Source organism: Amblyomma maculatum, chromosome 9, assembly GCF_055883805.1.
Source record: "Amblyomma maculatum isolate TAMU_Amacu chromosome 9, ASM5588380v1, whole genome shotgun sequence".
In the NCBI taxonomy this organism is placed as follows: Eukaryota; Metazoa; Arthropoda; class Arachnida; order Ixodida; family Ixodidae; genus Amblyomma; species Amblyomma maculatum.
The window spans coordinates 39,890,001-39,916,564 of record NC_139352.1 but is presented as its reverse complement, the minus strand read 5'-3'; the positions used below and the strand labels follow the sequence as shown (position 1 = coordinate 39,916,564).

The following is a 26,564-nucleotide window of genomic DNA, read 5'->3' as shown; positions in this document are numbered from 1 at the left end:
AACATAGTTCAGTCCATCATTTTCATTCCCTAAAACAGTAGAGCCAGTCTACCTCAAGTCGAAATCATGAGTGAAGAAACAGTCATTCTATTCTAGTTTATCATCCCTCATGTGACCTACATGGAATCCTGACATAACAATCACTTGGCTGTTGGAACTAAACCAAAACAGGAGAGAGAAATTAAATTTTAAATAAAACTATATGACGGTCCTAGGCGAACATGACATGAAGATTCACGTGCAGTAATGTGTTATACATCATTCTAAGGAATAAAACCAGCAGCCAAGAATTACTTGACTGCGCCAAAAATCTGGCTTGCTCAAGGCACAAACATTCCTCAGAGAAAAGGTGTCGCATTATAAAGGTTGAAAATCCCGCAGGATATTATGTAACCTCATTTTCATGCCCTCGAGGAAAGCTGTCCCAAGGCTGGTATGGTGGTCAACGGAGTGCAGCTGTTTCAATGGCACAGCATATGCAGGCCTTCCATAAGATCCCTTAAATGATTTGAAACAGTAGGGCATTGTAGATCAACTGGAAATTAGTATACATCCAGAGGTGCCTACACATCCACTGGCAGTCGTACATCTATCACTGCCTCCCGACTCAACCAGCAGACTGTTCACTGTCATTCATGGGCAGCAGTATGTCTATCACTGCCTCCCGGCTCAATCAGCAGCTCGCTCGTGCTACTGCAGTAACCAATGCTGTTTGTTCTGTCCATTTTCATCTCTTTCTTATGTCAAGGCATAATGCAGGGATAATGCACAAGCAGCACCAAATGAACAATAATCTGACCACCAGTTTCCCTTTACATTTTCCCACTCCGCCAAATTTTCTGGGTTCGAAAAATGTTGCAGAGCAGCTGGATTTCAGTGAAGCATGGTCAAGAATAACGTCTGTTTGCTAAACTGTAAGGTAATGCCAATCTAGCCTCTCACGGAAATTGGGTGGGCTGACCTGTAACTGCACTCAAAGGCTAGCAAAAAAAAAAAAAAACTCATGCAGCTTACCGCCCACTCTGGAATTAAACAGTGAAACCGCCTCCGATGGGCGGTGAGGTGAGAATTAAAATTAAAGCAGCTGTGAACGGGACGCATAACTTGGGCACAGCGCGAAAGAAACGACAGAACGCCGACGGCATATAGGCAAATTTTCCCATCCCCTGCGCTGGCCAAAAAACACCCCCTCCGTTTCTAGCGCGGGAACATTTCGGAATAATCGCGGCGAGTTTCAGTTACCAGGCTTCGCCGGCGGGATGATCTTTATTCGGGTGAGATGCTGCTCCGCAACGCTGCCGCCGCTCCTGCGCTTCCGAGCATCCTCGGCATCCACCCATGGCGGCTTCCCCGGAGTGCCAGTGGAGTGTACCCGGAGGAAAACACAGGCACCCTTCCCGACACGGACGACGTCGGCAAACACGTCTAACACCCCACATGCGCCCGCACGCGACAAGCGGGAACGCGAGTCAAGGAAGCGACTGAGCAGGTGCAGACGAGCCCGCAGCCGCTGCGTCTGCGCACTTTGGTTCGGCCGAGGGAGCCGCAAGCGCGCATCCCAAACACTACCGACTCTCGCGGGAGCACGCCGGGTGTCAGCTCCGACTGCAGCGCAGCTTTGACACGCTCGAAAGGCGCAACCGAGAGCCCTTCCGCACCCTGCGGCCTACCTGGAAGTCGGCGCAACCGAGAGGTAAGTCATCGTTGCGTTACGTCCGTGTCCGTACACGACGCCGCCATACTGCCCACTGAACCCGTTGCAAAGAGCAGCGGTACCCCAAAACATCGCAAAAGCTATCGTTCGGACGCTGGTCATTTCTTCTCGTCAGTGGAGTCTTTGGTTTCTTAGCCACGTGCATGTGCTAGTAACAGGCGGTAAAAAGCTTTTCATTGCAGTCGCCTCTGCGCGACGAGGAAAACAAACAAAAACAAGAACATCACAAAAAAAGAAATGGCGGCCATTTTGCGACTGCGCGGTGAGGCTATCCCATGGCGGAATGAACCCCTATTTCGGCAGCGGATTGCGGGCTATTCCGGGGCTCCAGCTCTGCGCGGTAGGTGTGCGGAATGCGTTCAAGGCTTATTCGGCTCGCCTTTCGCTTGCGGCCGCGTTTACTCACCGCTGAAAGGTGTTCCTGCCTGTCGAGATTTGGTCAAAAACCATGCGCAAGAGTCGATCAAAATGACGCCGGTCTGAGCAAGGTGGGAGCGGAACGGGAAGTGACGTCATTCTTTCATTGGGCGTTTTTATATGGCCAGCAGTGAGAAGGTGTGTGCATTGGAACGCCGGAGAGGGTAATGGCAATTAATGACGAAGCGGGGCGCTGCTGTCGGCTTGTGCGCAGTCGTTTTATTGGTTTCTGTTTAGTTTGCGTGGGCACGTTTACCGCGTGCTTGTAACTTTGATGTGTTCTCATGCCATGCCTTCATCATCGTAGCTTTCCGTCGTATATTTAAAGTGTAAAGCCCCAAGGCATCTCACTGCTGACAAGCGCGCCATTCGTCGATGTCACGAAAAGGTGTGAACGCGGCCCAGTTGATAGCACAACTACCATCTCTAGCCACCACAGCACGTTGGCGGCTTGTACTGCTTGTACTGCTTGTACCATTCTGTTGCGATTTTTCTTGATGTGAGATCGTAGTGCGAATGGCGACGTCTTTCGCGGCGTCGTTATCGACGTCTACTGCCTAAAAGTGATGTTTTGATTTCGCCGAGCTGTCTTTCTTCTCGGTCTGTTTCTTGCCGCGACTTCAGGTCGATTGTCGGCGTAGGCAGAGTTGGCCGGCGCGTCGCGCCCTTTAGGGCAGCGGACACGAGAGTTGGTGCGCTTGGTTTCAGGAAGGCAAACGATGGCTTGCGTCGTCCGTCGTCTGCTCTGGAGGGCCCGAGCCGCGCATCTAATAGCTCCGTCGCGGTCGTTCTTCAACCCTAGCCGCAAAGGGGACGAAGCGTACGAGCGGCCCCCGCCGGAGGTCGACTACAAGACGCAGTTCCGAAACGGCCTCAAGGAGTTCAAGAAGGACGTGCGCCAGTTCGGTGACCAGGTGGTCGAGACGTGGCGGAAAGGCCCCGCCATTTACAACCACGGTGACTCCGAAGTGTTCTGGAAGCTCGACAGTGCCAAGGTCATCGACGAGTGGACAGTGACAGCGGACCGTGACAATAACGAGGGCGGCTCGTCAGCGCACTTGTCGCTCGGCCCGGCGGGCGCCGGTGTCTTCTGGGGCTTCCTGGACCACCGTGTCCCCAAGGATGGGAAGATGTTTCAGGGCGGCTACTGCGCCATACGCTCGCCGAGGGCCACGGGAGCCTTCGGCGTGCCGTCGTTCTACGAGTGGGACGACTTCACTCACCTGGAACTGCGTGTTCGCGGGGACGGGCGAAGCTATATGATCAATCTGGGAGCCGACATGTACTTTGACGTAACGTGGAACGTCCAGTACCAATTCCCGCTGTACACTCGGGGCGGTCCGTACTGGCAGCTGGCCCGGATTCCTTTCTCCAAGTTCTTCGTCACCAACAAAGGGCGCGTGCAGGACAAGCAGGCGTCCATAAACCTCGCGTATGTGCGACACCTGGGCATCACGCTCGCCGACGGTTTCTCGGGTCCGTTCCGGCTCGAGATTGACTACGTCGGCGCATACGTCGACTACTCACACACTGAGGAGTTTGCCTACGAACTGTACGAGGTGCCGCTCGGCTACGGCCTGGGCTCCTGACTGTGTTTAGTCTGGTGTATGTGCCATGCAGTGCCCACGAGAAGGTTCGAACTGTTGCAACGGTACTTTGTTTGTTGTAGTTATCGTTTTGCTGTAGTAGGATATAAGTTACAAAAAAAAAAATACAGGAGGAGGACATCAGTTGCTTACTAAGAGCTGCGTGTGTATAACTCCGCTGAACAGTACACAGAACAATTTTTTGATAGCTGACGATACCAAACAAGCCAGAGGCATAGAAATTCTTGCGCATTGAATTTACTCTGGCAACTATCTGTTTATATGGGTAACCAGAGAAGCCTTAAAAGGACAATAGACACCAAATTTTGTGGCATTTTTCTTCTTGTTACTGACGCTTGAGTCATTCCTGTATATCGATCCATATGCAGCTTTTGCCTACAACCGCTAAATAATTTATAATTGAATTTTCTTTTCTTACCAGTTTCGGTTTCGAAAGCCAAGAGATGGCTGTGACATCACAATCATGTCTTGATGCGCGGCATGAAAAAACAGCGATATAATCGCTGATTCTTCACTTGCAGTGATTCCTGTGCTTGAGGTAGGCTGGCTTTATCATTGTAGCGAGTTCAAATGACACAGCAATGGTTATATCGCTGTATTTTCATCCCTCGTATGACCTAGACTTGACTGTGACGTCACAGCCATCGCTCTGCTGTCGAAACCAAAACAGGCGAGAAAACAAATTCGATTATAAATTATTCAGCAGTCGTAGACGAATGTGACGTGGTGATCCATGTACAGTAATGTCCTACTCATCATTACAAATGATAAAACACGAACACAAAAATTAGCTGTCTATAGTCCTTTAACAACGAACTTTTTTTTTTTTTTTTTTTTTTTCACATAGGAATTGTCTGTTACTGCAGACTTAAGTTGTATCCGACTATAATAGCTCATTGATTTTCCACATCCATGAAATCCTTGTCCAAAAGATCTCCTGTATGGCCCCTTGGGAGTGAGCAAGCTTTAGTTACTGCAAAGCACTCCATTGCAGGGCACATAAGACATGTTTTGAAGTGACAATTTTTATCAGCATATTACCTCAGGAGGCATAGCAACAAGGCTGGCTTTTGAAGGCATGCTGTGTTCAACACTACCCATTTCTTTGCTCCAAGGTGGCTAGGGTTTTTATAGCTGTACTGATGAACATATAGCACCAAATCATTCAGGAGAAATTTAACTTTTTCTTGACACCCTTCCGTGATGGCGAGACTGTTGGAGACAGGATTGCTGGCTAGAAACGGTGCACTAGCCTCATAGATCTGCCCAGAGAAACTGGTACTTTGCTTACAGCAGCCAGTGAAGGTGATGTCTATGTTTCCGTTTTTGGCCTTTTCGGTAAAGGTACCATGTTTGTCATCGGAGAGTAATGAATCATCGTGAGCAGGCTTAACTTCTCTGCAGTGTCTCCTTAATGAGTTCCAGAAGAATCTAAACAGTACTTTAAAAGTTCACCCTGACAGCAAGTGTTTAATGCCTATTACTGACAAAGTGCCAAATATGAGGCTGCTTTGCCAGGGTTGTTCTATGGAGTTACTGTTTTGTGTTGGGTAGTAAATGTTGAAAAGTAGCTTGCCTTTAAAAGACTATAGACACCAAATTTTGTTGGCATTTTTGTTTTTGTTAACGATGCGTAAAACATTACTGTATATGGATCACCACCCGGTTTTTGCCTACGACTGCTAGGTAATTTTTAATTGCATTTCCTTTTCTTGCCAGTTTCGGTTTCGGCAGCTGAGAGGTGGCTGTGACATCACCATCAAGTCTAGGTCACGTGCGGCATGAAAAATACAGCGATATAATCGCTCACTCTTCGCGTTTTGTAATCCCTATCCTTGAGGAAGACTGGCTTTAATGCTGTGGTGAATTAAAACGATGCAGGAATGATTATATCGCTATTTTATTCATCCCTTACGTGGCCCAGACTTGACTTTAACGTCACAGCCATCGCTCGACCGTTGAAAGCGAAACTGGTGAGAAAGGAAATTCGATTATAATTATTCAGCGGCTATAGGCAAATGTCATAAGGCGATACATGTACAGTAATGTCTTAAGCATCATTACAGAAGATAAAACACGAACTAAAATAATTATAAGGGTTCTACGCTGCTGAACCAAATTTTGAGCTAAAGCATTAGCTGCGAGTGACCAAACATTCTCTTTTTCTTCTTCCTCAGCCCACATATAAAGCCCCGCTTTAACCAAGCCGCATGAACGTGCCTTAGTTGCCTATAGGGGTAACATGAATACCAGGGTCCTAGCAGGCTGATTCTGACATAACTGTCCCATGTGAAACGAGACACCCAAGTTGGCAGCTCCTGCAGACTGCTTGAGTTGGTAGCCCAGCGTCACGTGTGGCTACCGGCCTTGCAACGCTGAAGACTCGAAGCCTAGAGTAGTATTGCTTTCACAATAAAAATGAAGTATCTATACTCCTTTAAGCTTGGGCTTAAATGGTTCAGAAGAGGAGAGCTAGTTACGCACGAATAATAGGAGGATCACTACACAGTGATGGGCATACAGGTACAACTGCATATGTATTGAAATTTGGCCACGGCAAAGTATGTAGGCACTGCTGTAGTGGTGGCCCAGTAATTAGTGTGTATGACTGCTGAACCCAAGGACACACATTCAGCCACTTTTCAATGGATGCAAAAAGCAAGTTGCCGATGCGCTGTGGGACGTTGGGGCATGTGAAAGAACCCCTGACCATAGTGAATTAAGATATACAGTGTAGCAGATGGGAGTGACTTCCCATTTGGCACATGTCCTGCAATTAGCAAATGAAACAGCGCTGCTGTAGCCCAGTCTTAACACGTTGCTGTGGCGTTTCTGAGTTTGTCTGCAATTGGAATTGGCAACTTGTGCTGCGTCGCATGCCCGGTGCATAAACCAATGTAAATACTTCAGCTGTATTTCGGGCGACAAAAATGTGACCACTCAAGCACCATTTTAATAGAAAGGTCTCTGAAAGCACTGCGATAGCACTCTCTGAAATTGGGTCAGAACAGACATCTTTACCAACTCCCAGAGACCTCTGTACTGTATTGTCACGTGTTCTTTTGCTACCCGGACGGCAGTCCAGAAGGACAGGATCAAAGGGCGGGTTTGGAGCGCTGAGGCGCAGGAGGCAGAGAACAGGTGCTTGACTAGGCAAAGCAGCGGCGGCCCAGAATCACGTGCACTCCGCACGATCTTCGTCTTCTTCCCCTTCACAACTGACACTGTTAGTACGGGTGACAATATGTTCTAGCTGACTGTCCCGAGGTCGTCGGAATTTCCGGAGCCCTCCTCTAGGTTCCCGATAGCCTGAGTCACTTTGGAACATTAAAGCATGTAACCCAAACCAAACCTATTTCACTGCTGCATGCTGGTCAGATAAGCTATGCGGGTTGTATGGTCGTTCGACTTTTGTGCAACCGGAACGCTAAGAACATTGGAAAACCTGAAATTGTTGAAAAATTTGTACACTTGAAAAATTGACAAATTATAAGGGATACAGTAAAAAATTAGCCTAGTCGGAAAAAGGGCAGCCGAAATTTCCATAATGGATGGTACTCCAAGTGCTTATGGTCTGTTTACACTAGTATCAACGCTGTGTAGCTTTCAACAAGGTGTAGCATCCTGTCCATTTTAGCAGTCTGTTACTTGTCATTCATGAAGAACGCTCAGTCAGTCAAGCTCACCTATAATTAACAGCCACCATCAGAATATGTATTCTGGCTGATACAGTGTCTCATATAAAGAAAACAGCCGTGGCCACTAACATGGGGACCGAAGAGTCTCCCAGCTCCTGCGACAATTGGGGTATTCATGGCAATTGGCTTAACATCGTCTTCGATCCGGGACGAAGTTGTAAGGATGCAGCGATGAAGCTACTGCGACACATGCGCACACAACATACATGGTTAAAACTTCAAGTTGGGCTAGTTGGTAATGGTTTGCTAGCGGATGTCCCTTGTGGGCTGTGTTCTTTGTGTCTATGTTTTTTACCGCTAACAAAAAGATTGAATGACGCACAGTATGTGCCACCCTTGTGTAAAGCGCTGGAGCGGTGCACGGGGCTCCAAATAATGCAGCACTTTTCCGCAGCTCCCATATCTTTGAAGCAACCTTCATGCAGAATTAGAGCACCAGGCTGGAAATAGCACTTTAGTCAAAAACGATCAGCTACTCCCTGATTTCGGTCTTCATTGATTGGTGCACACTGCTCGAACCCTGTAGGCAAAAGCGACAGACTGCTGTCTGCATGTTGGTTGCAAGTGGCTGCAGCACAGCGGGTGGAGTTTCTATTGGGTAGGCAGAGCACTCTATTTTTACCTTATAGGCCAGTAGGGTGTACTTCGGCATTGGTATTCAAACTTCTGATATAGTTGTCATTGGTTGATTGGCAGCTTCTTTGTCGAAGCTACCCTGTCTCTTACTTGCGACGGCTCTGCTTCCATTTAAGACACTTTGCCCGCCCTGCTGACACATGCACTGGCGGTTGACCTTGCAGCCTGTCAAGACACACTTAGCCAGTAGTTAACTCCAAACTTTATTGCTTCTTTTTTGTAGTGGATTTTTTCTTTTTCTACTTTTTCTTTGGGGGCAAATCTTTGGAACTGGGAGACACACTTCATGTCCACGCTGATGGAAAGCATATTTTTTTTTTTTACTGTGGGGGGCAAGTTTACAACACCTCATTTATTATAATCTATCAGTGTGGCCATAGTTTTTCATTTTCTCTCTGAAGCTGTGCCATAGCCATACTACATATTTTGGCGGTATCTCCAGTCTCGTTCATAGTAAGCAAGCGTTCATTATAATTACAGCCATTATAAATGTGCTCAACCGTACACCAGAGTGTAAACTGTGTCAAGCACATATCTCATTTGCAGCAGTCTGAGCGCCGAAATGCGCTTCCATTCTTCTTTCCTGCATTTTGAGCTGCTTTTAGAAGCTCACTGCTGTCTGATCAGCGTAGACAACTGTGAAAACTACAGCCCTTTCTGCTCTCGCATGTTGTGCTTATAACAGGTGTCGGTTCCACTCTTTCAAGTGCTTAAAAGTACTTCTCCGCTAGCTAGAATGCTCAAAGACCTGTTTAGTTTTCTAGACCGCCTTTGTGAGTATTACTCACGCTGACTCACCTTTCTGGGAGCTGCTCAAAAAGAGAAGGGACGGGATACGACTTTGACCACACTCACTACCGATTAAGAATGCATTGTCCCATTGATTGGACAAATTTTGCATTGCTGGGTTTCGAGAGTAGGTGGATGCTGTTTGTGGCGTGCTGCTTTGAAACTGCTTGCATGCTTGGAGACTAAGATGTGACGTGTGTGCGTAGTTGGTGGCCTCTATTGTTGTAAGGCTGTGCCTCGAATCGGTCGAGCTAGCAACAACCTTGCCACATTGCGGCTATGTTACGGTCATTGGTTGTTAGTGGTAAGGGTGCTTGGCATGCAGTCTCGTTGCCAGGTGGTTTTCGCATATGCCTGCAGTGTTGGATACACTGTAGCTTTAGCAAGCCTGCTGTGAGCTATGCTTCCTCATTGCTGAGAGATGAATCTGCTTTGGCAGATGTTTTTGGTATAGATACGGACACGGAACTGGCAGTAACCTGAAGTAAGGCCATACATCTTTCCAGTGGTAGCCTCTCTTGGCATTTGAAGGTGCAAAGAATTTGCTGTGGTAGCTGGTTGGCCTTGTTGAGGTAAGGGACGTAGTGAGGGTTATCTAGCATGGGAGAAGAAACATGATAATACCCTTGTCGCCGTCTTGTGTGCAAGCTGTTCTAAATATATGTATCAACTCTGAGAAACTCAATTTAGGAAACTTATCGAGTGTTGCGCGATGTTTACTACAAGCTGCTGTTTCGTCTTCGACAGTGAGGAGAGAGAGAGACACCAGGCTGTTGTGATAGTCTCTTATTGGCACTGTTTGTAAGCACACACACACACACACATTGGGGGAGGAGGGCAAAGCCTACACACTGAGGCTGAGAAAAAGGGTTCCACCACACGGTGAGGAAGCACAGGCCCGAAGGATAGGAGAGACTAGAGGCCGTTCATCACTTCCCCCTCTCACACAGCCTCCAAAGCATGTCGTGATCACAGCAGTAGCTGCTATGCACACGAGACGTGTGCTGGCAGGAGTTCTCCCACTTGGAAGGCAAAGCACATTGGTCGTGCACACAGCAACGCAGAAACGGTGCAGCTTGAAGGGCACGCAGGCAGGTATCCATCCCTTATCCTCCAATCCACTGTCTTTAGCAAAAAACGGTGGCAAGGCCGTCTCTTTCAAGGTGTGCACTGATTTTGAATCAGCCGCAGTGTGTCCTTTTCAGCGAAACAGTTCCACTGCTTGCTCTGAAAAGAAAATGTGCTTCCAAAAAAAAAGGTTGCCAAGGCCTGAAGCTAGTGCAGGGCCGAAGCTTGCACCAAGTGATTGCTGCTGAGGTCTTTAACAGAAAGATCTGAGCATTTCGTGATGCTGGACAGGTTGTCATCCTCGTATGGCACATGGCACGCTCGCCTCATTCTGGAGGAACAACCCAGCTCCTGGTTCCTGATCTGCCTGTCCACGTAGCACGGTATCCACTGACCCCGGGGGGGATGGGTGGCGTTCACACAAACTGTTTCTTTCGACGCTCTTTCCTCCTAGGTATACCTGCGTGAGATGCACCATTCACTGCCATGTGGACATTCTATATGCATGCACCTGAAGGGCCATCAAACAGAAGTTTGGGAGATGCTTTCGGATGCTTTTTTGCCCAAAGGCCGCTTTCGTTGCTCCGTACTCTCGGGAAGTAACAGTAAAAACAAAAATAGCTGCCTCAACTGAATTTTTTCACTAGTTTTTTTAACTTGCAGTAGAGTTTTTCACAGTTGCCTACTTTAGGCCAGGCTTGGCATTTGTTCACAGTATTTCATGCACTGTATTTTCCAGAGTATGAGACACACTCATCATATCTAGAGGCTTCTGTGCCCCAGTAAAGGTGTTTTAAACAAACTTAAACAACATTAAAGCTGTGAATGCCATGCCCGCTTTTCGTCTAGGAATGTTGTGCAAAATGAGGAAAAAAAAACATACAAGGTGATGCACTGTTTTGGGCACACCAGTAAAAGCTTTTTTTTTTTAACCGTGTTTATATACTGAGGCACCAGTCACTGATAATGATGCATTAGATGTATAAGTTTCAAAATGAGACGTGCTGAGCTAATGACATTAATTTAGCCTAGTTATGCACAGCAGAATGTTAGAGAAAAGTAATTTTCACTGCTCTGTCAATCCTACTGCTACGTCCACCAGCTAGCTGCATTGGCGAGCATTGTTCACTTATTCCTGGCATCTAGGGCAAGAAAGCATCAAACTATTTTAAAGAAGAGCTCAAGTTCTATAACAGATACAAGTTTGATTCGTTTCAAGAAAAACTTTTGAAAAGTACATCATGTTAGACTCTGCCCTTAAGAGTATGACATATTGTTATTGGCTCTCTTGTGCCATTACGGAACCTCATTCACTCGCTGTGCATTGCTACTTGCTTAGTCACCGATGTCTTAATTTGTGCCTCCATTTTCTGACAAAGTCACGCACTCGTTATCATACAGTCGTAAGCTACCACGTTGCCATTCTTCACGGCCAAACAAACTTGGTCGAAAGGGCTAGTGCGGTGGTGTGCCACCTTTGTGGGCAGCAGTGCAGGTGTACCTACGTCTGGCGCACCTCCGGCCATAGAAGCCCTCGTCACAGAGACATCGGTTGTGCCGAATGCAGACGCCGTGCACGCACCTTCGCTGGCAGTGATCTGCGCCAAGAGAGGAGGAGGAACACGTCTCTGGAACACTTCACCTATCACCACGTGCTGTGAAGCTGACTGTGCACAGCCTTTCAGACCAGAACTCCTCGATTTTACAATTTATAAGTTTATCACAGCACAGTTTAAGTAGGCCAAAGTTTGAGCTTTATGTAGACTGTCACGATGCCTTTGGTGAACTTTTCGAGACAAACTTTCTGAGACTGTTTATGAACACACATCCACCAGGCAACAAAATCAGTGAGGTGCATGCATTGACAAAAAGGCGTACATATAAGAGTCAGAAAGACAAATTAAGTGGTAAAATAAAGTGCTTTTCAAAAGATAATAGGAACAAATGATGGCAGCTTTCGTTAGGAATTTTCATATGGCTGTACCATCCAGCATGAGAATGGGTAAAAAGCACAGTTCAGGTGCACAAAGGCTCGAGGCACAATTGTACATTATTCATGTGGCTGTTGGGGATTTATTTGACAAATGTGGAACCAAGGCTACAAGGAAGTAATCAGGGTTATAATCTCTTCTAAATATTGAAAAAATTATCGTAGTAAGGTTAATGAATGCCGATTTTGTACTATTAGCTAATAGCGAAGAGGATTAGACTTTCTGGACAAGACTCGTGTAAACAAAGGATATGTTCTAGACTTTACATATAGCGCAGTTAAATTAGGTTATATGATAGGTAACGGTTCCACTAATCAGGTTCTTATATTGCAAGGCAAAGAGATGCCCAGGTTTGCAGGAAGCAAATTTCTTGGGATACGGTTTAATGGGGGATGAATATACAAGGGGGGAGCGCGACGGATGTATATGCGGACAAGCAAGAAAAGACTACTAGGGTGAAAGAGTGATGAGCTGCCATGGTAATGAAAGATAGAAATTATGGGGGGCTACAATAAGTATGAAGCAGTGATAAGTATATAGGAAGGAATTATGGTGCCAGGGCTTACTTTGGGGAATGTAGTTATTGTCTAAGCGCAGCCGTTTATTTGAGGCTAGAAATAAATCGGAGAGCTATTGGCAGATTGCCACTAAAGTTGTCCATGGCAAAACTACAAATGATCCAGTATAGGGCATGCTGCTAGAAGCACTTTAGAGGGCGCGATACCTCCAAAGGCAAGAAATATTGGTTCCTAGTTGCCTCATCCACATAGAAATGGGTCTACCCTGAGTTAGGCCATCGGTGCCTGCTGTAGAGCTTGTTTGATTTCATTCTCTGTGGACATTGCTTGAAACCTAGATCCTGTGGTGCAGGTTTGCCCATCTTAATTAAGCCAACCATTAATGTTACGCAGCACTTTTACCATCATTGAGTATCTGTGTGCTAAGTAAATATAGACAGTTTCAAAATTTCAGTTTTAATGATTCAAAAAGGAAGCCTTAGCACGGATCTGATCAGATCGCGGGCTCACGTGCATGTTGTGTGCCTCTCATTGCCTTCTTTATGGGCACATTTGTATTAGAGGGCCAGTGAAGATGAACCACGGTATAACGTCATTTCAGGACAGCACAGCTTCATTAATCTGTAATTAACCCTGTCATGGAACTGGTTACTGTCTTTCAAAGGCTGCTCTCACATTTTCAAATTAGGGAAGGCAGCACAAATTTACTACAGGTATCGCCACCATTGCTGGCCATTTTGAAAGCAAGGAAGCTACACTATAAAGGCCTAAGCCTGCGTTACTGTGCCATCATTCACTTCCAAACCTTGATCGTGGTCAACTGATTTGAATGGAGTTCCAGAAAAAAGAGTTGTACACAGCTTTGTCAAGAAACAAACATTGTTTTCCTGTTGAGAAAAAACATGAACAAAGTCAGAAAGAGACGAGCTAGGGTAAAAGACAATTGGATGAAAAGCCAGATTTTGTCGGACGCTGATCGGTCCCACTCTTCCAGTGGTGGTTCCAACACTCACCTCTCTGCACACTGGCTGCAGCCGTGCTGTCGATGCGATGGGCGCACTGGGGCCCCACAAAGCTCCTGGTGCACCGGCACTGATTGACGCCCACACATCGGCCACCATTGAGGCATGGGATGGAGCACTTGCCTGCACAAAGACCACACCTCTGCCATTTGCCAAAAGACGCTCTGGAACCACACATTCACCGATTAAGCATTACTACATGGAGCTGCAGCTATGATTCTTTAGGGCACCATAGTGGACTGCACAGGGCACAAGTGTGGCTGGGGCAGCTGATGAGATTAGGAAATGTGCAGGGATAAAATGGCTAAGCGTAAGGATAGTTCATTAAAATTCGGTGGTAGAGGCCATTCTCCTGCAATGGACATAGTTGGGCTACGGCTGATGATAATAGCTGGTAGGAAGCTTCATACAGCTTCTTTGTATGGATTGGGCTCAACATTATTTTTGTTTATCTTGTGGGGACTGCCTTTCATTCACCAAAATTTTTGCCATATTTTGGCGCCAGGGTGAAAAGCAGAAACTGTGCCTTTTCTGCTTTTTTTTTTTAAGCACTGTAAGGACGCTTTCACCCAGCATTGGCATTGTGGCCTTGCTGCTGACTTTTCAATTGTTTTCTTATGGCCCTGAGCTTCTAGCTTGCAGCTGGACAGTTGTGGATATCTAAAAGAGCAGATACTGTTCCTACTGTTCTTCGATACGATGCCTTTGTCATGTGTTACCATTCGGACTTTGTGGGCAAACGTCATTGTTTCGACTTAGACTGTGCTTCTATAAAACTTATCCATATGTAATCCTGTGAACCACGTTGTGAATTTTTGCATGGCAGACTGTTACAATTAAGCAGGACACAGCATACATGCTCTCCATTTTCTCAGAATTGTATTTTTTTTGGACCAGTTGGTATTTCATTTTTGCTCAGTGGACAAACAGAAGTGAAATCTGGTGGTCAAGCCTTACTTGGATTGCGTCGTGCTCAAGTTGAAGTGGGCAGACAATACAGAAAACATCACAATGGTCTTTCCAGCCTCAGACAACTTGTCTATGCTATGCACATCACCCAAATGAGCCCACTGTTTTGAAAAAATTCCGGGTTTCGTTTCTACTCTGTTTCACGTGAGTTTTATTCCACCTCATCAAGCAGTGGGAAGCGTAAGAAAGGTCAGTCGAACCAGGTGCCTTTACTAGTTCCACAAACACAGGAAGAACATTAAACACTTTTGCAAAATAAATCTGTGTGGAGAAAATCTTTATTTGCATTGCTGTAAGTGTGGAAGTTGCATGCCCTGGCATCATAAGGGAATGATTACAGATAGAAGCAACGTTCAGACCACATCGGTGATTGTGGAAGTAGAAGTTATGTGCACAGAAAGGTGATGTGTGTGTCAGTGCACTTTCTACATCTTAGTAGAAGAAAATAGCGCCGGAGATGGGATGGGACATCACTAGTCGAAAACTAGCCCTTTTTGGTACAGGCGGCATGTCCACTTACACTTTAGTTAAGTTTCCAATTTCACAGGATGGATTTTTTATGTTTTTGCTGTTTGTTTTTTTAGGTGTAACATTGCACGGTGTGTCTTTATGTATTGACATTGGAAGCCTCTGTGCAGCTCGACTGTGCTCAGCTCTTCTGAATCCTTTTATTTTCACATTGCTGGTGTACGTATAGTCTAGATTTAGGTGGCACATACAGTAATAATAATTGGTTCACAGGAAGGGAAAGGCACTGTATCTGTCACACTTGTTTCTACGGACACCTGAACAGCGCCTTAAGGGAAAGTGGGAGTCAAAGGGGAAAGAGATTAAGAGGAGCCGTACGGAGTAATTTCGACCACCTGGGGATCTTTAATGTGTGCTGACATCGCGCAGCACACGTAAGCTTCTTTGTTTTGCCTCCGTCGAAACACAGCTGCCGCGGTCGGGATCGCACATGGGTACTTCGGCACAGTAGTTGGGTGTCCTACCACTGCACCACCATGGTGAAATTTGACTTGGATTGCATCACATGACTGTGCTCAGCTCTTCTGAATCCTTTTATTTTCACATTGCTGGTGTACGTATAGTCTAGATTTAGGTGCACATACAGTAATAATAATTGGTTCACAGGAAGGGAAAGGCACTGTATCTGTCACACTTGTTTCTACGAACACCTGAACAGCGCCTTAAGGAGAAAGTGGGAGTCAAAGGGGAAAGAGATTAAGAGGAGCCATACGGAGTAATTTTGACCACCTGGGGATCTTTAATGTGTGCTGACATCGCGTAGCACACGTAAGCTTCTTTGTTTTGCCTCCATCGAAACGCAGCTGCCGCGGTCGGGATCGCAAATGGGTACTTCGGCACAGTAGTTGGGTGTCCTACCACTGCACCACCATGGTGAAATTTGACTTGGATTGCATCACATGACATTCTAGCTGCTTATATAAGACTTCGCTTTTTGAATAAAGTTCACTTGCCAGTCACTGATCCTTCCATCTGCCTTTCTATCAGTCCTTGTGTTTGTGCACTGCCAGAGAAAGCAAAGACCTGCATTTTCCTATGCCAAGCACATCCTGGGTAATGCCTTCAGCTGAGAAATAATGTTTTCTTCTCCAGGTGGCAAGAACGCCATTTGCAGATCAAGGTGCTGACAGATGCTGCAATCAGGAGTGATAAAAAGTGAGGGGACAACTTAGTATGCATCTATTTGAACACAACAGAATTAAAGGCTTTGTTCTCCAGGAAGTCTGACATCGTAGTTGTCAGCGTCATAAGTGAAAAGCCAAAAGCATGCCTCCGGGAGGTGGTAGTTGGCAAGTGGCAAAGTACTGATTGGCCCTTGGATTGTGTGTCTTCGCAAGACCACATGGCATGCTGGGATAGCAGGAACTTGATGGGGAATGTCAATTCAGGCAGCTCCTTTAAGATGGGAAAGTAAGGTAGGAATCAAACCCTTCAGGAACTTTGGACCCCGATTCAGACACGCTAAGCAGGTATGTTTGTCCAGTTTGTTTAAAGCAGGGCTTTGTAACTGTGTAGGGTAGTCTTACATATGTGGTAACTTACGACTGTATGCTAATCAATATACATGTGATAACAGAGGCACCACATAAGGAATTAGTGATCAAACGATTAGCAAAGTACATGTATGCAAACGAGGATCTACTAGAAAAGTCACAGAGAGGAGCCGTTAATGCCGTCACTTCATGCCCCTACAGGCGGAGCTTAAGTGTGTCCTCAATTTTGCTTTTCTGTTTTCAAACTTCACTTTTGTTGACACCCACATGCCCACCATGTTTCTACTCAAGGCAAGTAAAATGAAATATCCGAAATGAAAGGTTAATCCTATGTCAGCCCCTTTGCTCCATTTTCTGTTCCTTTTCTAGAGAAAATTTTGAGCCATACAACTGGCATGACATTTTGCTGGTGTTGTCGTCCATGACCTTCAGCAGCGTACTAAAATCTAGTGCTTCCTTACTCACAAAAGCAGCTCAGCCGTAAATGCTGCAGAGCTTGCACAGAACTTTTCAGCTGTCAGTATGCAGAAAACTTCAAAAATTTAATATCAGTTACAATACAAAGCATCAATCACTGCCAGTACAGAGAGGGTCTCAAACGTGGCTGACAGCATGCATTGATGTATATGCTATGAATGTGGAGCTATATATGCTAAAAAAGATGGCATTGGAGAGCGAAGCCACCTAAAGGGGTCCTGCTACGCAATTTTAATCCATTGTTTTGCTTGTTTATTGCAGGTGTTGGGTTATGGCGATGTTATTACCACCAGTCGTAACGCACATATTTTTGTATTTCATATCTTAGTTTGCTTGAGAAGCAAAATCGTATTGATGTCTGCACACAGGGGCAGTTCTTTGCAGTGGTATGACGTCAACAAGTGCGAGTTTGATAATTGAATAACTAACAAATGCACTGCAAATTATGCCCAGTACGCAAAATTTGTTATGTTGTGTGGTTGTACTTTATTAAGTCAATGAATCCAGCATGTTTGATTTGCACAAAGGCATTGCAAAGCAAGTGACTCAAAAAACACCAACAGAGGCGCCGGTTACAACATTGCAGACAGCTACCTGTGGCTATGCAGCCAAAGTTAGGAAGGAAATAATTAAACGACCTCGCCACTCGCTCCTCGCTATTGTGAGATGGCTGCAGATAAAGAGAAAAGGGGGTCAAGGAGTGGGCTTACAAGAAAAGCACAATAGTTGGGGGTGCATGGTGACAAAACAAGTTTCTTTCCCCTGGCTGCTCTTGGTATCTTTGTTCATTTTATCTCTGTGAGGCACCCAGGCGGTCTTAGCCATAGAAGAGAGGTCATCGAATTTAGCAAAAACATGTTACAGCGAACAGGAAACCTTCTCATCCATCTTCATCAGCCATCTTCCACGACGTAGTGACGTGCTCATGTAGGGTGTTTCTATTGATGCTGCACATGTCATTGGTTGAGTGAAATGGGAAAGCAAAAGACCGGGAGAATTGAGTTGAGGGCGAACTTTGTTTGCTTGTATTTTGAAAATTCATTCCTTAATAACTCCAGTTCTAGTGCACTGATTCCTGTAATTATTTTGGATTCGGTATCTGCTCGACATCATTAATTAATCTGAAGCATAGCAAACATTTCAGGACCCTTTTAAGGTTCTTAAGCCAAACAGGAGTTGTGGGTGTATGAAATGCCGTGTGTGTGTCGCTTTCATACTCGTTGCTTTATGGCACTGTTGATGATTCAGAGGGCAGTGTGTTACAATACACAGCTGTAGTTGCTGCCACTTTGCATGCAGTAATGGATAGTTGTCTCTGCCATGCATGCATGCATGCAAATGATTTGAAATGTAGCTAATCAGCATAGAGCTATATCCTAGCCGGCTTGATCTGGATAACTCATCTGTTAGGATGATACTGTGAATCTATATGTGTGTACCTTCATTTTTTCACTTTGATCAAGACAGCCAAAATAGAATCTGACTATGGTACAGTGAAAATCACTACATAAGAAAGGGATAGACTAGAAGTGCTGAGAAGTAAATGGTGACAATGTTGATAGCCTCGCAGAAGATGGTGCAAACAGTACTCCTAAGAGAAGGAAAGGCTTAAAAAAATCTTGTGCCATCCTAAGTTTGAAGAAGCTAGAAGATTAGTTCCATTGAAGTTCACAAAATTTCACTCACTGTATTCACACCGCGGTCCGTAGTAGCCTCGTCGGCAGGAGCAGGTGTCCTTCTGGATGCACTTTCCCCCATTCAGGCACTTCTCTGCACAGATGCCTAGTGAAAGGGAAAAGAATCCATGTGAAGGAAACCACGTACGTCTTAGTCATGCAAACAAGATGTGATTCTCCTGGCAATGCTTGCATGCCGTGAAGTTTTACTGTTCTGTACAAAAGCTCATTCATAGAAGTGCTGCAATGCAGAATGCCTGTTGGTATAGGGGCACCTTCCCAGACCTTTTCCTTTTTTTTTATGGCTGTAGCTGTATGACGTACACTTGTGAGGTTTCAGGTTGGGCACCTGAAAGTACTTTTTATAGCGCGGGCATGCTGCAAACCGCCGAACGAGGGGGCGGAGATAGAGGCGAGTCGGCTAGCTGTCACCAGCTATACAACTGCCTGAGAAGCACGCAGACAGAAGATAGGTGTGGTAACTGCAGTTTCCATACATTGCATTGTAACAGAGGCGCAGCAACAGCATGTTTGCGGTAGTGATTTGACTTCCCTGGTCAAATGCGTGTGATCTAGCTGCAAGCTGATCGATAACTGCAGCATATGTGCACAAATATATATTCACCGGACATCCCGAAAGCGGATGTCCTTTAGATCTCCATTGTTTGCCAGTACTGAACCTGGTTGACAGCCGAGGGACATTCGGCAAACGTCCTACCGCGGATCTTAACGGGATGTCCGATGGATATTTTGTGTACATATGATGCAATGATCGATCAGCATGCGGTTAGATCACGCGCATTTGACCAGAGCGGATGTTCGTTAGATATCCATTTAAAGCGGATGTCCGTTACATATCCGTTGGTTTACCAGTACCGGACTTAGTTAACAGCTGGGGGACATTCGGCAGACTTCTATAGAAGTCTGGCGTCAGGATACCAGTCGATGTCCCAGGATTTTTTTTTTCGATGTATGACCATGCAGCATAAATGCGATAGTGCATTGACTTTTCGCTGATAACTTTAGTCTGCACATGCGCAAACTAGTTTACGAAGTGTTTTTTAATGTTTATTTGTTTATTAGGGTAACCCAGTCGAAAAAAACTACAGAATCGTGTCTAAAATGTAACAAAATATTCTGTAGTTCTGTATTACTTTTCTGTAGTTCTGTAGTTTTTCTGTGGTATATTTGTTTGTAGTTCTGTAGCACTTTTCCGTTGTAACTACAGAAGTTTGTGATGTTACTACAGAACGTTCTGTTGTCACAATAGGTTCCATGTCAAAAACCGCACAAAAATTGTCATAACAGAAATTTTCTGCAGTTTTTTCCGACTGGGAAATATTACTGATTTCATGAAGTTTTCACTCTACCCGACTGAAAGTAGTGATTAAGATGTTTTCCAGCTCCAATATCTGATATCTGAAGCACATGAACTGGGGTAGCGGAAATAATTATAGTGAGGAAGCGGTAGAGGAAATCAGAGGTGAGCGACAGGGAGAAAGAACAGGGTAGGTAAAAATAAAAAGATACACTACGATACAATATACAGTAGGTTGTTTGAGGCCCGCCCGCAAATATTGTAGGTCACTGAAATGATTCGCGTTTCTAGAACGGAAGCTCTACTCCTATATGTCAGACCTCAAGGTCATCTGGCTCCGAAACTGACAGACACTCCTTCCGTTCAATTGAAATACACAAATCTAAACAAATGTGTAAACCCGCCGTGGTGGTTCAGTGGCCAAGACGCTCTGCTACTGAACCGGGGTACCTGGGTTCGACTGCGGCTCCCACCTTCCCCCCTCCCTTTACGGCGCGGTTCAGGTGTCCACGGAGAAAGTGTAACAGATACTACACCTTTCCTTCCCTCACAAATTTCACAAATCGCGGAATGAAAAGGTGGTGTTAAAGTAAAAAAAGTGCCACCACAACCAAATTTGCAGGTGTGCTGAAGAACGTTAGCATTTGGTTTTCTTGATATTTGGTAATTTTTTTTCAAAATTATGCTTTACATTTTTAACACGTACTGATACAATTATTGACGATGAGGCATCCTTCTGCGACCACGGCATGGTTCGGCTGCCGCGGCGCTCCGAAGGTAGCCCCCATTACGGTTTCGAGAACCAAAAGTCGTCGGTGCGAATCCCTCACACAGCTGGTCTCAGCTCGACTAGTAAATCTGTGCTCATATCGTACTTAATCGTTTGTCGCCACTCCGAACTCTGCACCAAACGGATGGGCCGCAATTTTGGCAGCACTGGTGGTGGCCAAATCTCGGCACCCGTCCAGGTGCCATATACGAGGTGTCCAAGCTAAATTTAGTCACTGATTAAACAACACAACATTTGAGATAGGCCAGGGAAACCAGTTGCATAGAGCGTCAAACAGTTTTGCACACCACAGTTTTTCTGCACTTTCTTAATTTCAAATGAAGATAATTTCTCTAAATTACTGAATACTGACTTTAGCCATTACATGCGATTCGCAAAGTTAGAGAGCACTTTCAGAAAGCCCCATTCCATTTATATCCGATAAAGCTTTTAGTTTACCGTGATCCATGATTCGCTACCTGTGATCCGCCCAGCGCATGCCCAGATGCCCTTGATGCCGATAGATGGCGCCACATACTAGATGTCGGCACATGTAGACCCGCCGCATCGAGTCTACATGTCCAGACCAATCAGATTGTGCGCCCCGCCGACGCGCGGTAGAAGGTGCGCATGCTCAGATGCCCTTGATGCAGATAGATGGCGCCACATACTAGATGTCGGCACATGTAGATCCGCCGCATCGAGTCTACATGTCCAGACCAATCAGGTTGTGCGCCTCGCCGACGCGCGGTAGATGGTCACGGTGGCGGATCACGGTAAACTAAGTCTATCTAATGTCGTCATTGTCATTATCACTCATTGCCAACTCAATGTAATCGCTACTATCATCCTCACGGTAGACAAGAACTATATACGTTTCACTTTGATTATATTGCATTTGATTATAGCGCTCGGCTAGAGGTCTGAGGGATAAAGGTTCGATCCCCGGTAAAGACAGGATATATTTATTTATTTTTATCTATTACCTTCACGGTAGACAAGGAGATTAATGATGTGCGTTTCAAGATACCGGGCATGGCGCAGTTGATTAAAGCGCTCGGCTGGGAATCCGAGGGATGGCCGTTAGATTCCCGGTTCAAATGAGATTTTTAATTACTAATGAATGACTTATTAATGTTATGATATAATGACCACTAAATTGCTGAGTTACGTCGATGCACGTCATGGGTATGATTGACCAGAGTCCTGCTGAATAAATCTTTGACATTTCCATTCAACCGGATGTGACGGCACATTAGCTATAGTGTGACGAAAGTACGTGCGACAGAATCGCGGCCAACAATATGAGCCGCTAAAGGTTTTCGCCTTAATATCATATGACTGATGCACTCTCGCGCCACGGCTGTGCTGCTCCCAGTCGTAGTTAGAAAGAAATCACTGCAACCATGGTTCCACGGCCCCATTGCAGTGGAAGGCCCATGACCACGGTGCCCATGACTGCGGTGGTTTCTTTCGCATCAGCCAGTCGGCGCAAGTAACGGTACAAACTGCAGCGAGCGCGCCGAGCTAGCTGCGAACATCGCCAACATATCAGCCTTTCGCTGGAACTGGGCCGTCGAGTCACGGCAGCTGCTAATTTCAATCACTCAAACCACGATTGAGAGCACTATAGTCGCGGCGCGCGGATGCGCGTCACGTGATAATTTTTGTATTTCGCGGGCTTTCTTTGAAGACTGGAAAAAGATAAGCCTGGCGTTTTCTTTATCGCAAATAAATGGAATGGAGATTTCTGAAGGTGCCTGATTTTGCGAGTCACATGTATTGTCTAAAGTCAATATTTAGTAATTTAGAAAAATTATCTTCATTACTAATTAATTGCAAAACTAAAATTGCCCGAGGAGCGCCAGAAGGTGCCTACCTCAAATGTTCTGTTTTTTCACCCTTGGCGAAAGGAGGCCAAGGGCGCCTGGATGCCCTGTATATACCAAAACCAAATGCTGGCTCGGCGACCGCACCTGCGCGAGGGAAACCTGTGGTGACGTCTCACCTTAATTATGATGGCACGCCACGTGGTAATTTTACGTGGTCACGTAGTGTGTTGAAGTCCCAGCTATGGTGGTACGCAGTCATGGTGGGCATTGTGTGGTGACTTCATAGACGTAGTGAACCACTGGCTTTGTCGGGTGGTGATGACATACACTGCATCCGATTGACCTGGTGGTCACTTGTGGATGACATCATAATTGTGGTGGCGCAACACCTTGACTACCGCGGTGGACACAAGTTGGTCACCGCCTTATAGCTTACATGACGGTGGTCACGTGGTTGTAATGACGTAACACTAACCGCAATGCAACGACAGTTGATCATACTCCGCCGCCATCTTGAATCTAGGATGGACACGAAATGCGCAAACGTTAGTCAGCTAGCGCTCTTAAAATGTAAATTGCAATTTACATTGTAATTGTAATTTTATCCGAAAGTAAAGCGTAATATCTAGCACTTTTTCCATGGACACCTGAACCGCGCCACAAGGGAAGGGAGGAAGGTGGGAGTGAAAGTGGAAAGGGGAGCCGTAGTGAAGGGTTACGGAGTAATTTCGACCACCTGATGATCTGAAGTTAGTGACATCATGCGTGACATACTGCATACGTCTTCGCCAGTCAGCGAGGCGCGGATGTGAAACCAGCACTCTCCTTCCATAATCAATATATTGTGATGGTTTTTGGTCATTTTGAGGTGTTTGGAGTATCTCTCGCCTGCGATAGTCTTTTTCTCGACTGGCCAGCATGGAAGGAGCTCACCGGCAGGCCCACCGTGCTCGTTGAGGAGTGCAACGCCAAACATATAGTTTTAACACATGCGCCGTCCCTGGTGCGCAGGATTCATGCTACCTTCACCGACGCGTCGGGTGGCCGCCGCCATGTGCGCGCGGCGCCTAAGCTACTCAACGGACACAGAGGCAGCGAGGCGGCGGCGCCGCGATCGCCTCTACGACCGCATCCTCAGGGTGGACCACGCTGGAGAACTGGGCGCTGACCGCATCTATGCGGGACAGGTAAGGGCACATAATGCGGATAGTTCGGGAGCTGTCTGTATCTTTACCACAGAGAATTATGAGTGGCGCGCTTCCCGTCTGCTACAAGCTTCTTCCGGCTTCATCATCATCATCACCAGGATTATACCCACTGCAGGGTGAAGGCCTCTCCCATATTACTCCAACTAACCTGGTCTACGCTAGCTGCATTCACTCGACCCCTGCAAACTTTTTAACCTTATCCGCCTACCTAACTTTGTCTCCCCCTGCTATGCTTTCTTTCCCCTGGAATCCACTTTGTTACCCTTCGCGACGATCAGTTCGATCTTCGCACTACATGCTCTGCCCATCACCAATTCTTCTTGATTTCCTCTAGAATATGTCATTAACTCGAGTTATTTCTCTGACCCACTATGCGCGCTTCCTACCTCTTAACGTTACACCTGCCATTTTCGTTTCCATAGTACCCTGCGTCGTCCTTAAGTAGAACCATTTTCGTTAGCATTCGCGTTTTAAAAACCCCTTGGGTGAGTAGAGATGCAATTGTTTTATACTTTCCCCTTGATGATCCCAGTAAGCTGCTAGTCATAATCTGCGAGTACTTTCCAAATACGCTGCATCCTAATATTCCAGCTTACGGTGCTGTTATTCACAGGTGTGCGTGCTGGGCCGTGATCCGGAGGCGGGCCCCATGATTCGTCACATGTGGTCGCAAGAGAAGGAGCACCTGCGCGCCTTCGAGCAAATGCTGCCGCGGCACCGTGCCCGGCCCACCGCTCTGCTACCCGTGTGGAACGTCGCCGGCTTCGCGCTCGGCTTCGGTGAGGACCGCTCCGCGATACAAAAATAGGAAATGCCGGGGGTTTTAAGCATAGCCTGAACCTCGTTATACGAGCGAGAGGTTTTGCATGGTTTAGCAAGTATGTACACGGTCTAGTGGTGTGATCTAGAGGAACGCTCAGAATTGCTCAGAATTTGGATGTTTACGGATAGGGATGGCGCCCGTGGCCTTAGAGGAAACTGTGTCCAAATCGCATACTTTAACGTTGTTGCTAAACACAAAACCTACTGAAAACAAAATAACTGAAAAATATGCACACGCAAAACATTTTTGGACGTAGTGGGCGCAAAGGTAAAAGAAAAGAAGCGCTTTTCAAAATGCAGTGGCGACAATGGTAGGTAGCATTTTTGGCCGCTTCTAGGTCGCGCGACTGTTCATGAGCACCCGAAAAATGCACACGAAAACTAGTTGCTTTTTGAACGTCATGAAGCATTTGGTATGACCAATGCTTCATGACGTCGCAAGTGATGTAATTGTGGTCTAGCCAGTTAGTGCTTGACTGTCTGGCCAGTCCGCATGGCACCAAGTACTTCAGAGCTGGTTAGTAGAGTCAGCGTCTGTGAGTTAAAGGCCTCTGGAAGCGGTTCCAGCGGCAGACAGCCAGCTGTGCAGGACCTTTTCTTGATTCAGCACGCCAATCCCCTTTAATCAGGTTGTAGCCCCCATTAGCGCGTTTTTTTTTTTCTCGATGCGTTCCTGGAAGCACAATCAAGGTCGAATTACTTCCGGACCATTCCACACCACACTGCATGATTCTCTAGAATATGAGCGCACTGCATGGGGCGCCTGTTGGGGAAGCAATGACTCAGCTGCATCACTGGTCTTTGTCGGGCGATGGCGGCAGTTACATTCCCGAGAACGTTGTGGCGAGTGGCTTTTGAATGTTTTTAGAGCGTGAACTTTACTTTTAGCACTACAACTCCCAAAGGCATTCACTTTCACGTTTCACCTTGAGCCGAGAGGCGCCGTATTGAAGGGTCCAGAAAATTTCAACCACCTGAGGTTTTTAACGCCCACTGGTGACGTGACTAGGCGGGGGGTTTTAACTGCTTAGCCGTTGCTTGGTTGCTCAACCTCGCCATGGTTGAGGTGCTTGCCGGCTTTAGTGTGTCAAGGCTTTGGCTGATGTGCTTCCATGTTTAACAGAGCTTACGCTCAGATAACCAAGTTTAACCGGGACAAACCTCCGCAATTTTTCATAGTGCTCTTCGTGTGCTAGTCTCTCTCTCTCCCGCTGACATTTGATTTCCATTAGGCAGGTGGACGTTATTTACGCAGCCTGCAGATGAACCAGGCTGTCCAGCTCAGTTTTGTTAGAACTGTGTATTCAGGAGAGAATTGTGAAGCACTGCTGTCCGGAGAAAAGCGCGCTCATCAATCTCCGTTTCTCGTGGTGTCTCCTTGAGTATAAACGACGCCGTTCTTCGCAGCGTCGGCGCTCCTGGGGCCTCGCGGAGCCATGGCGTGCACCGTAGCGGTCGAGTCAGTCATCACCGAGCACTACGACAACCAAATCCGCGAGCTGCTGGCCGACGCTGGCGGCAGCAAGGAACACGCAGAGCTGCTCGACCTTCTGCGCCGCTGCCGTGACGATGAACAGGACCACCACGACACTGCGCTAGATCACGGCGCCCAGGAGGCGCCACTGTACTCTTTGCTCTCAAGCGTGATCAAGACCGGCTGTCGCGGGGCCGTATGGTTGGCTGAGAGGCTCTGACGTATCGGGGACTTAGCATGCGTAGTGCCTTGCAAACTCGTCGCTTTTTCCCTTCATTTGCAGAGGTGCCACTGAACTCACGAGCGCCGTCAAGACCGGCTGCCGAGCGGCCATTGGACTTGCCGATAAGCTGTGGAGGTCGGGACCTAAAGCGTGCCTTGTGTACCGTCGTGCTTGCCCGTCTTTCGCACAGGGGACGCCACTGTACGCGCTGTTCCTGAGCGCCGTAAAGACCGGCTACCATGGGACTGTCTGGTTGGCCGTGACGATATGAGGGGCGGAGACTAGAGCAATTAAAGCGTGCCTTGTGTGCCCGTC

At 46.6% G+C, this 26,564-nt stretch overlaps 3 protein-coding genes across 8 annotated transcripts in view; 2 read left to right on the top strand and 1 right to left on the bottom strand.

Moving 5' to 3' along the window:
* Positions 1 to 2,273, bottom strand: part of LOC146178897 (DNA-binding protein P3A2-like) — a 33,813-nt gene extending 31,540 nt beyond the window's left edge. For 4 of the 5 annotated variants that reach the window (XM_084578633.1, XM_084578636.1, XM_084578635.1 and 1 more), the window contains exon 1: positions 2,121 to 2,273. The gene's annotated coding sequence lies outside the window, so the exon portion shown is untranslated. Of the gene's footprint in view, positions 1 to 1,242; positions 1,417 to 2,120 lie in introns of those variants that run through there. The other variant, XM_084578634.1, reaches the window with a different exon arrangement.
* Positions 1,560 to 26,564, top strand: Coq7 (ubiquinone biosynthesis protein COQ7, mitochondrial). 2 transcript variants are annotated; one of them, XM_084578640.1, is made up of 5 exons: positions 1,560 to 1,693; positions 16,050 to 16,112; positions 23,534 to 23,709; positions 24,344 to 24,509; positions 25,960 to 26,564. In XM_084578640.1, exons 2-5 carry the CDS (start codon positions 16,088 to 16,090, stop codon positions 26,244 to 26,246), a joined length of 654 nt encoding a protein of 217 aa, XP_084434766.1. In that variant the 5' UTR covers positions 1,560 to 1,693; positions 16,050 to 16,087; the 3' UTR covers positions 26,247 to 26,564. The 2 variants fall into 2 exon arrangements, with proteins under 2 accessions (XP_084434766.1, XP_084434767.1); XM_084578641.1 differs by lacking the exon at positions 16,050 to 16,112 and having other exon boundaries at positions 1,561 to 1,693.
* Positions 1,564 to 6,642, top strand: CIA30 (complex I intermediate-associated protein 30). The gene is made up of 2 exons (XM_084578639.1): positions 1,564 to 1,693; positions 2,840 to 6,642. Exon 2 carries the CDS (start codon positions 2,851 to 2,853, stop codon positions 3,718 to 3,720), a length of 870 nt encoding a protein of 289 aa, XP_084434765.1. The 5' UTR covers positions 1,564 to 1,693; positions 2,840 to 2,850; the 3' UTR covers positions 3,721 to 6,642.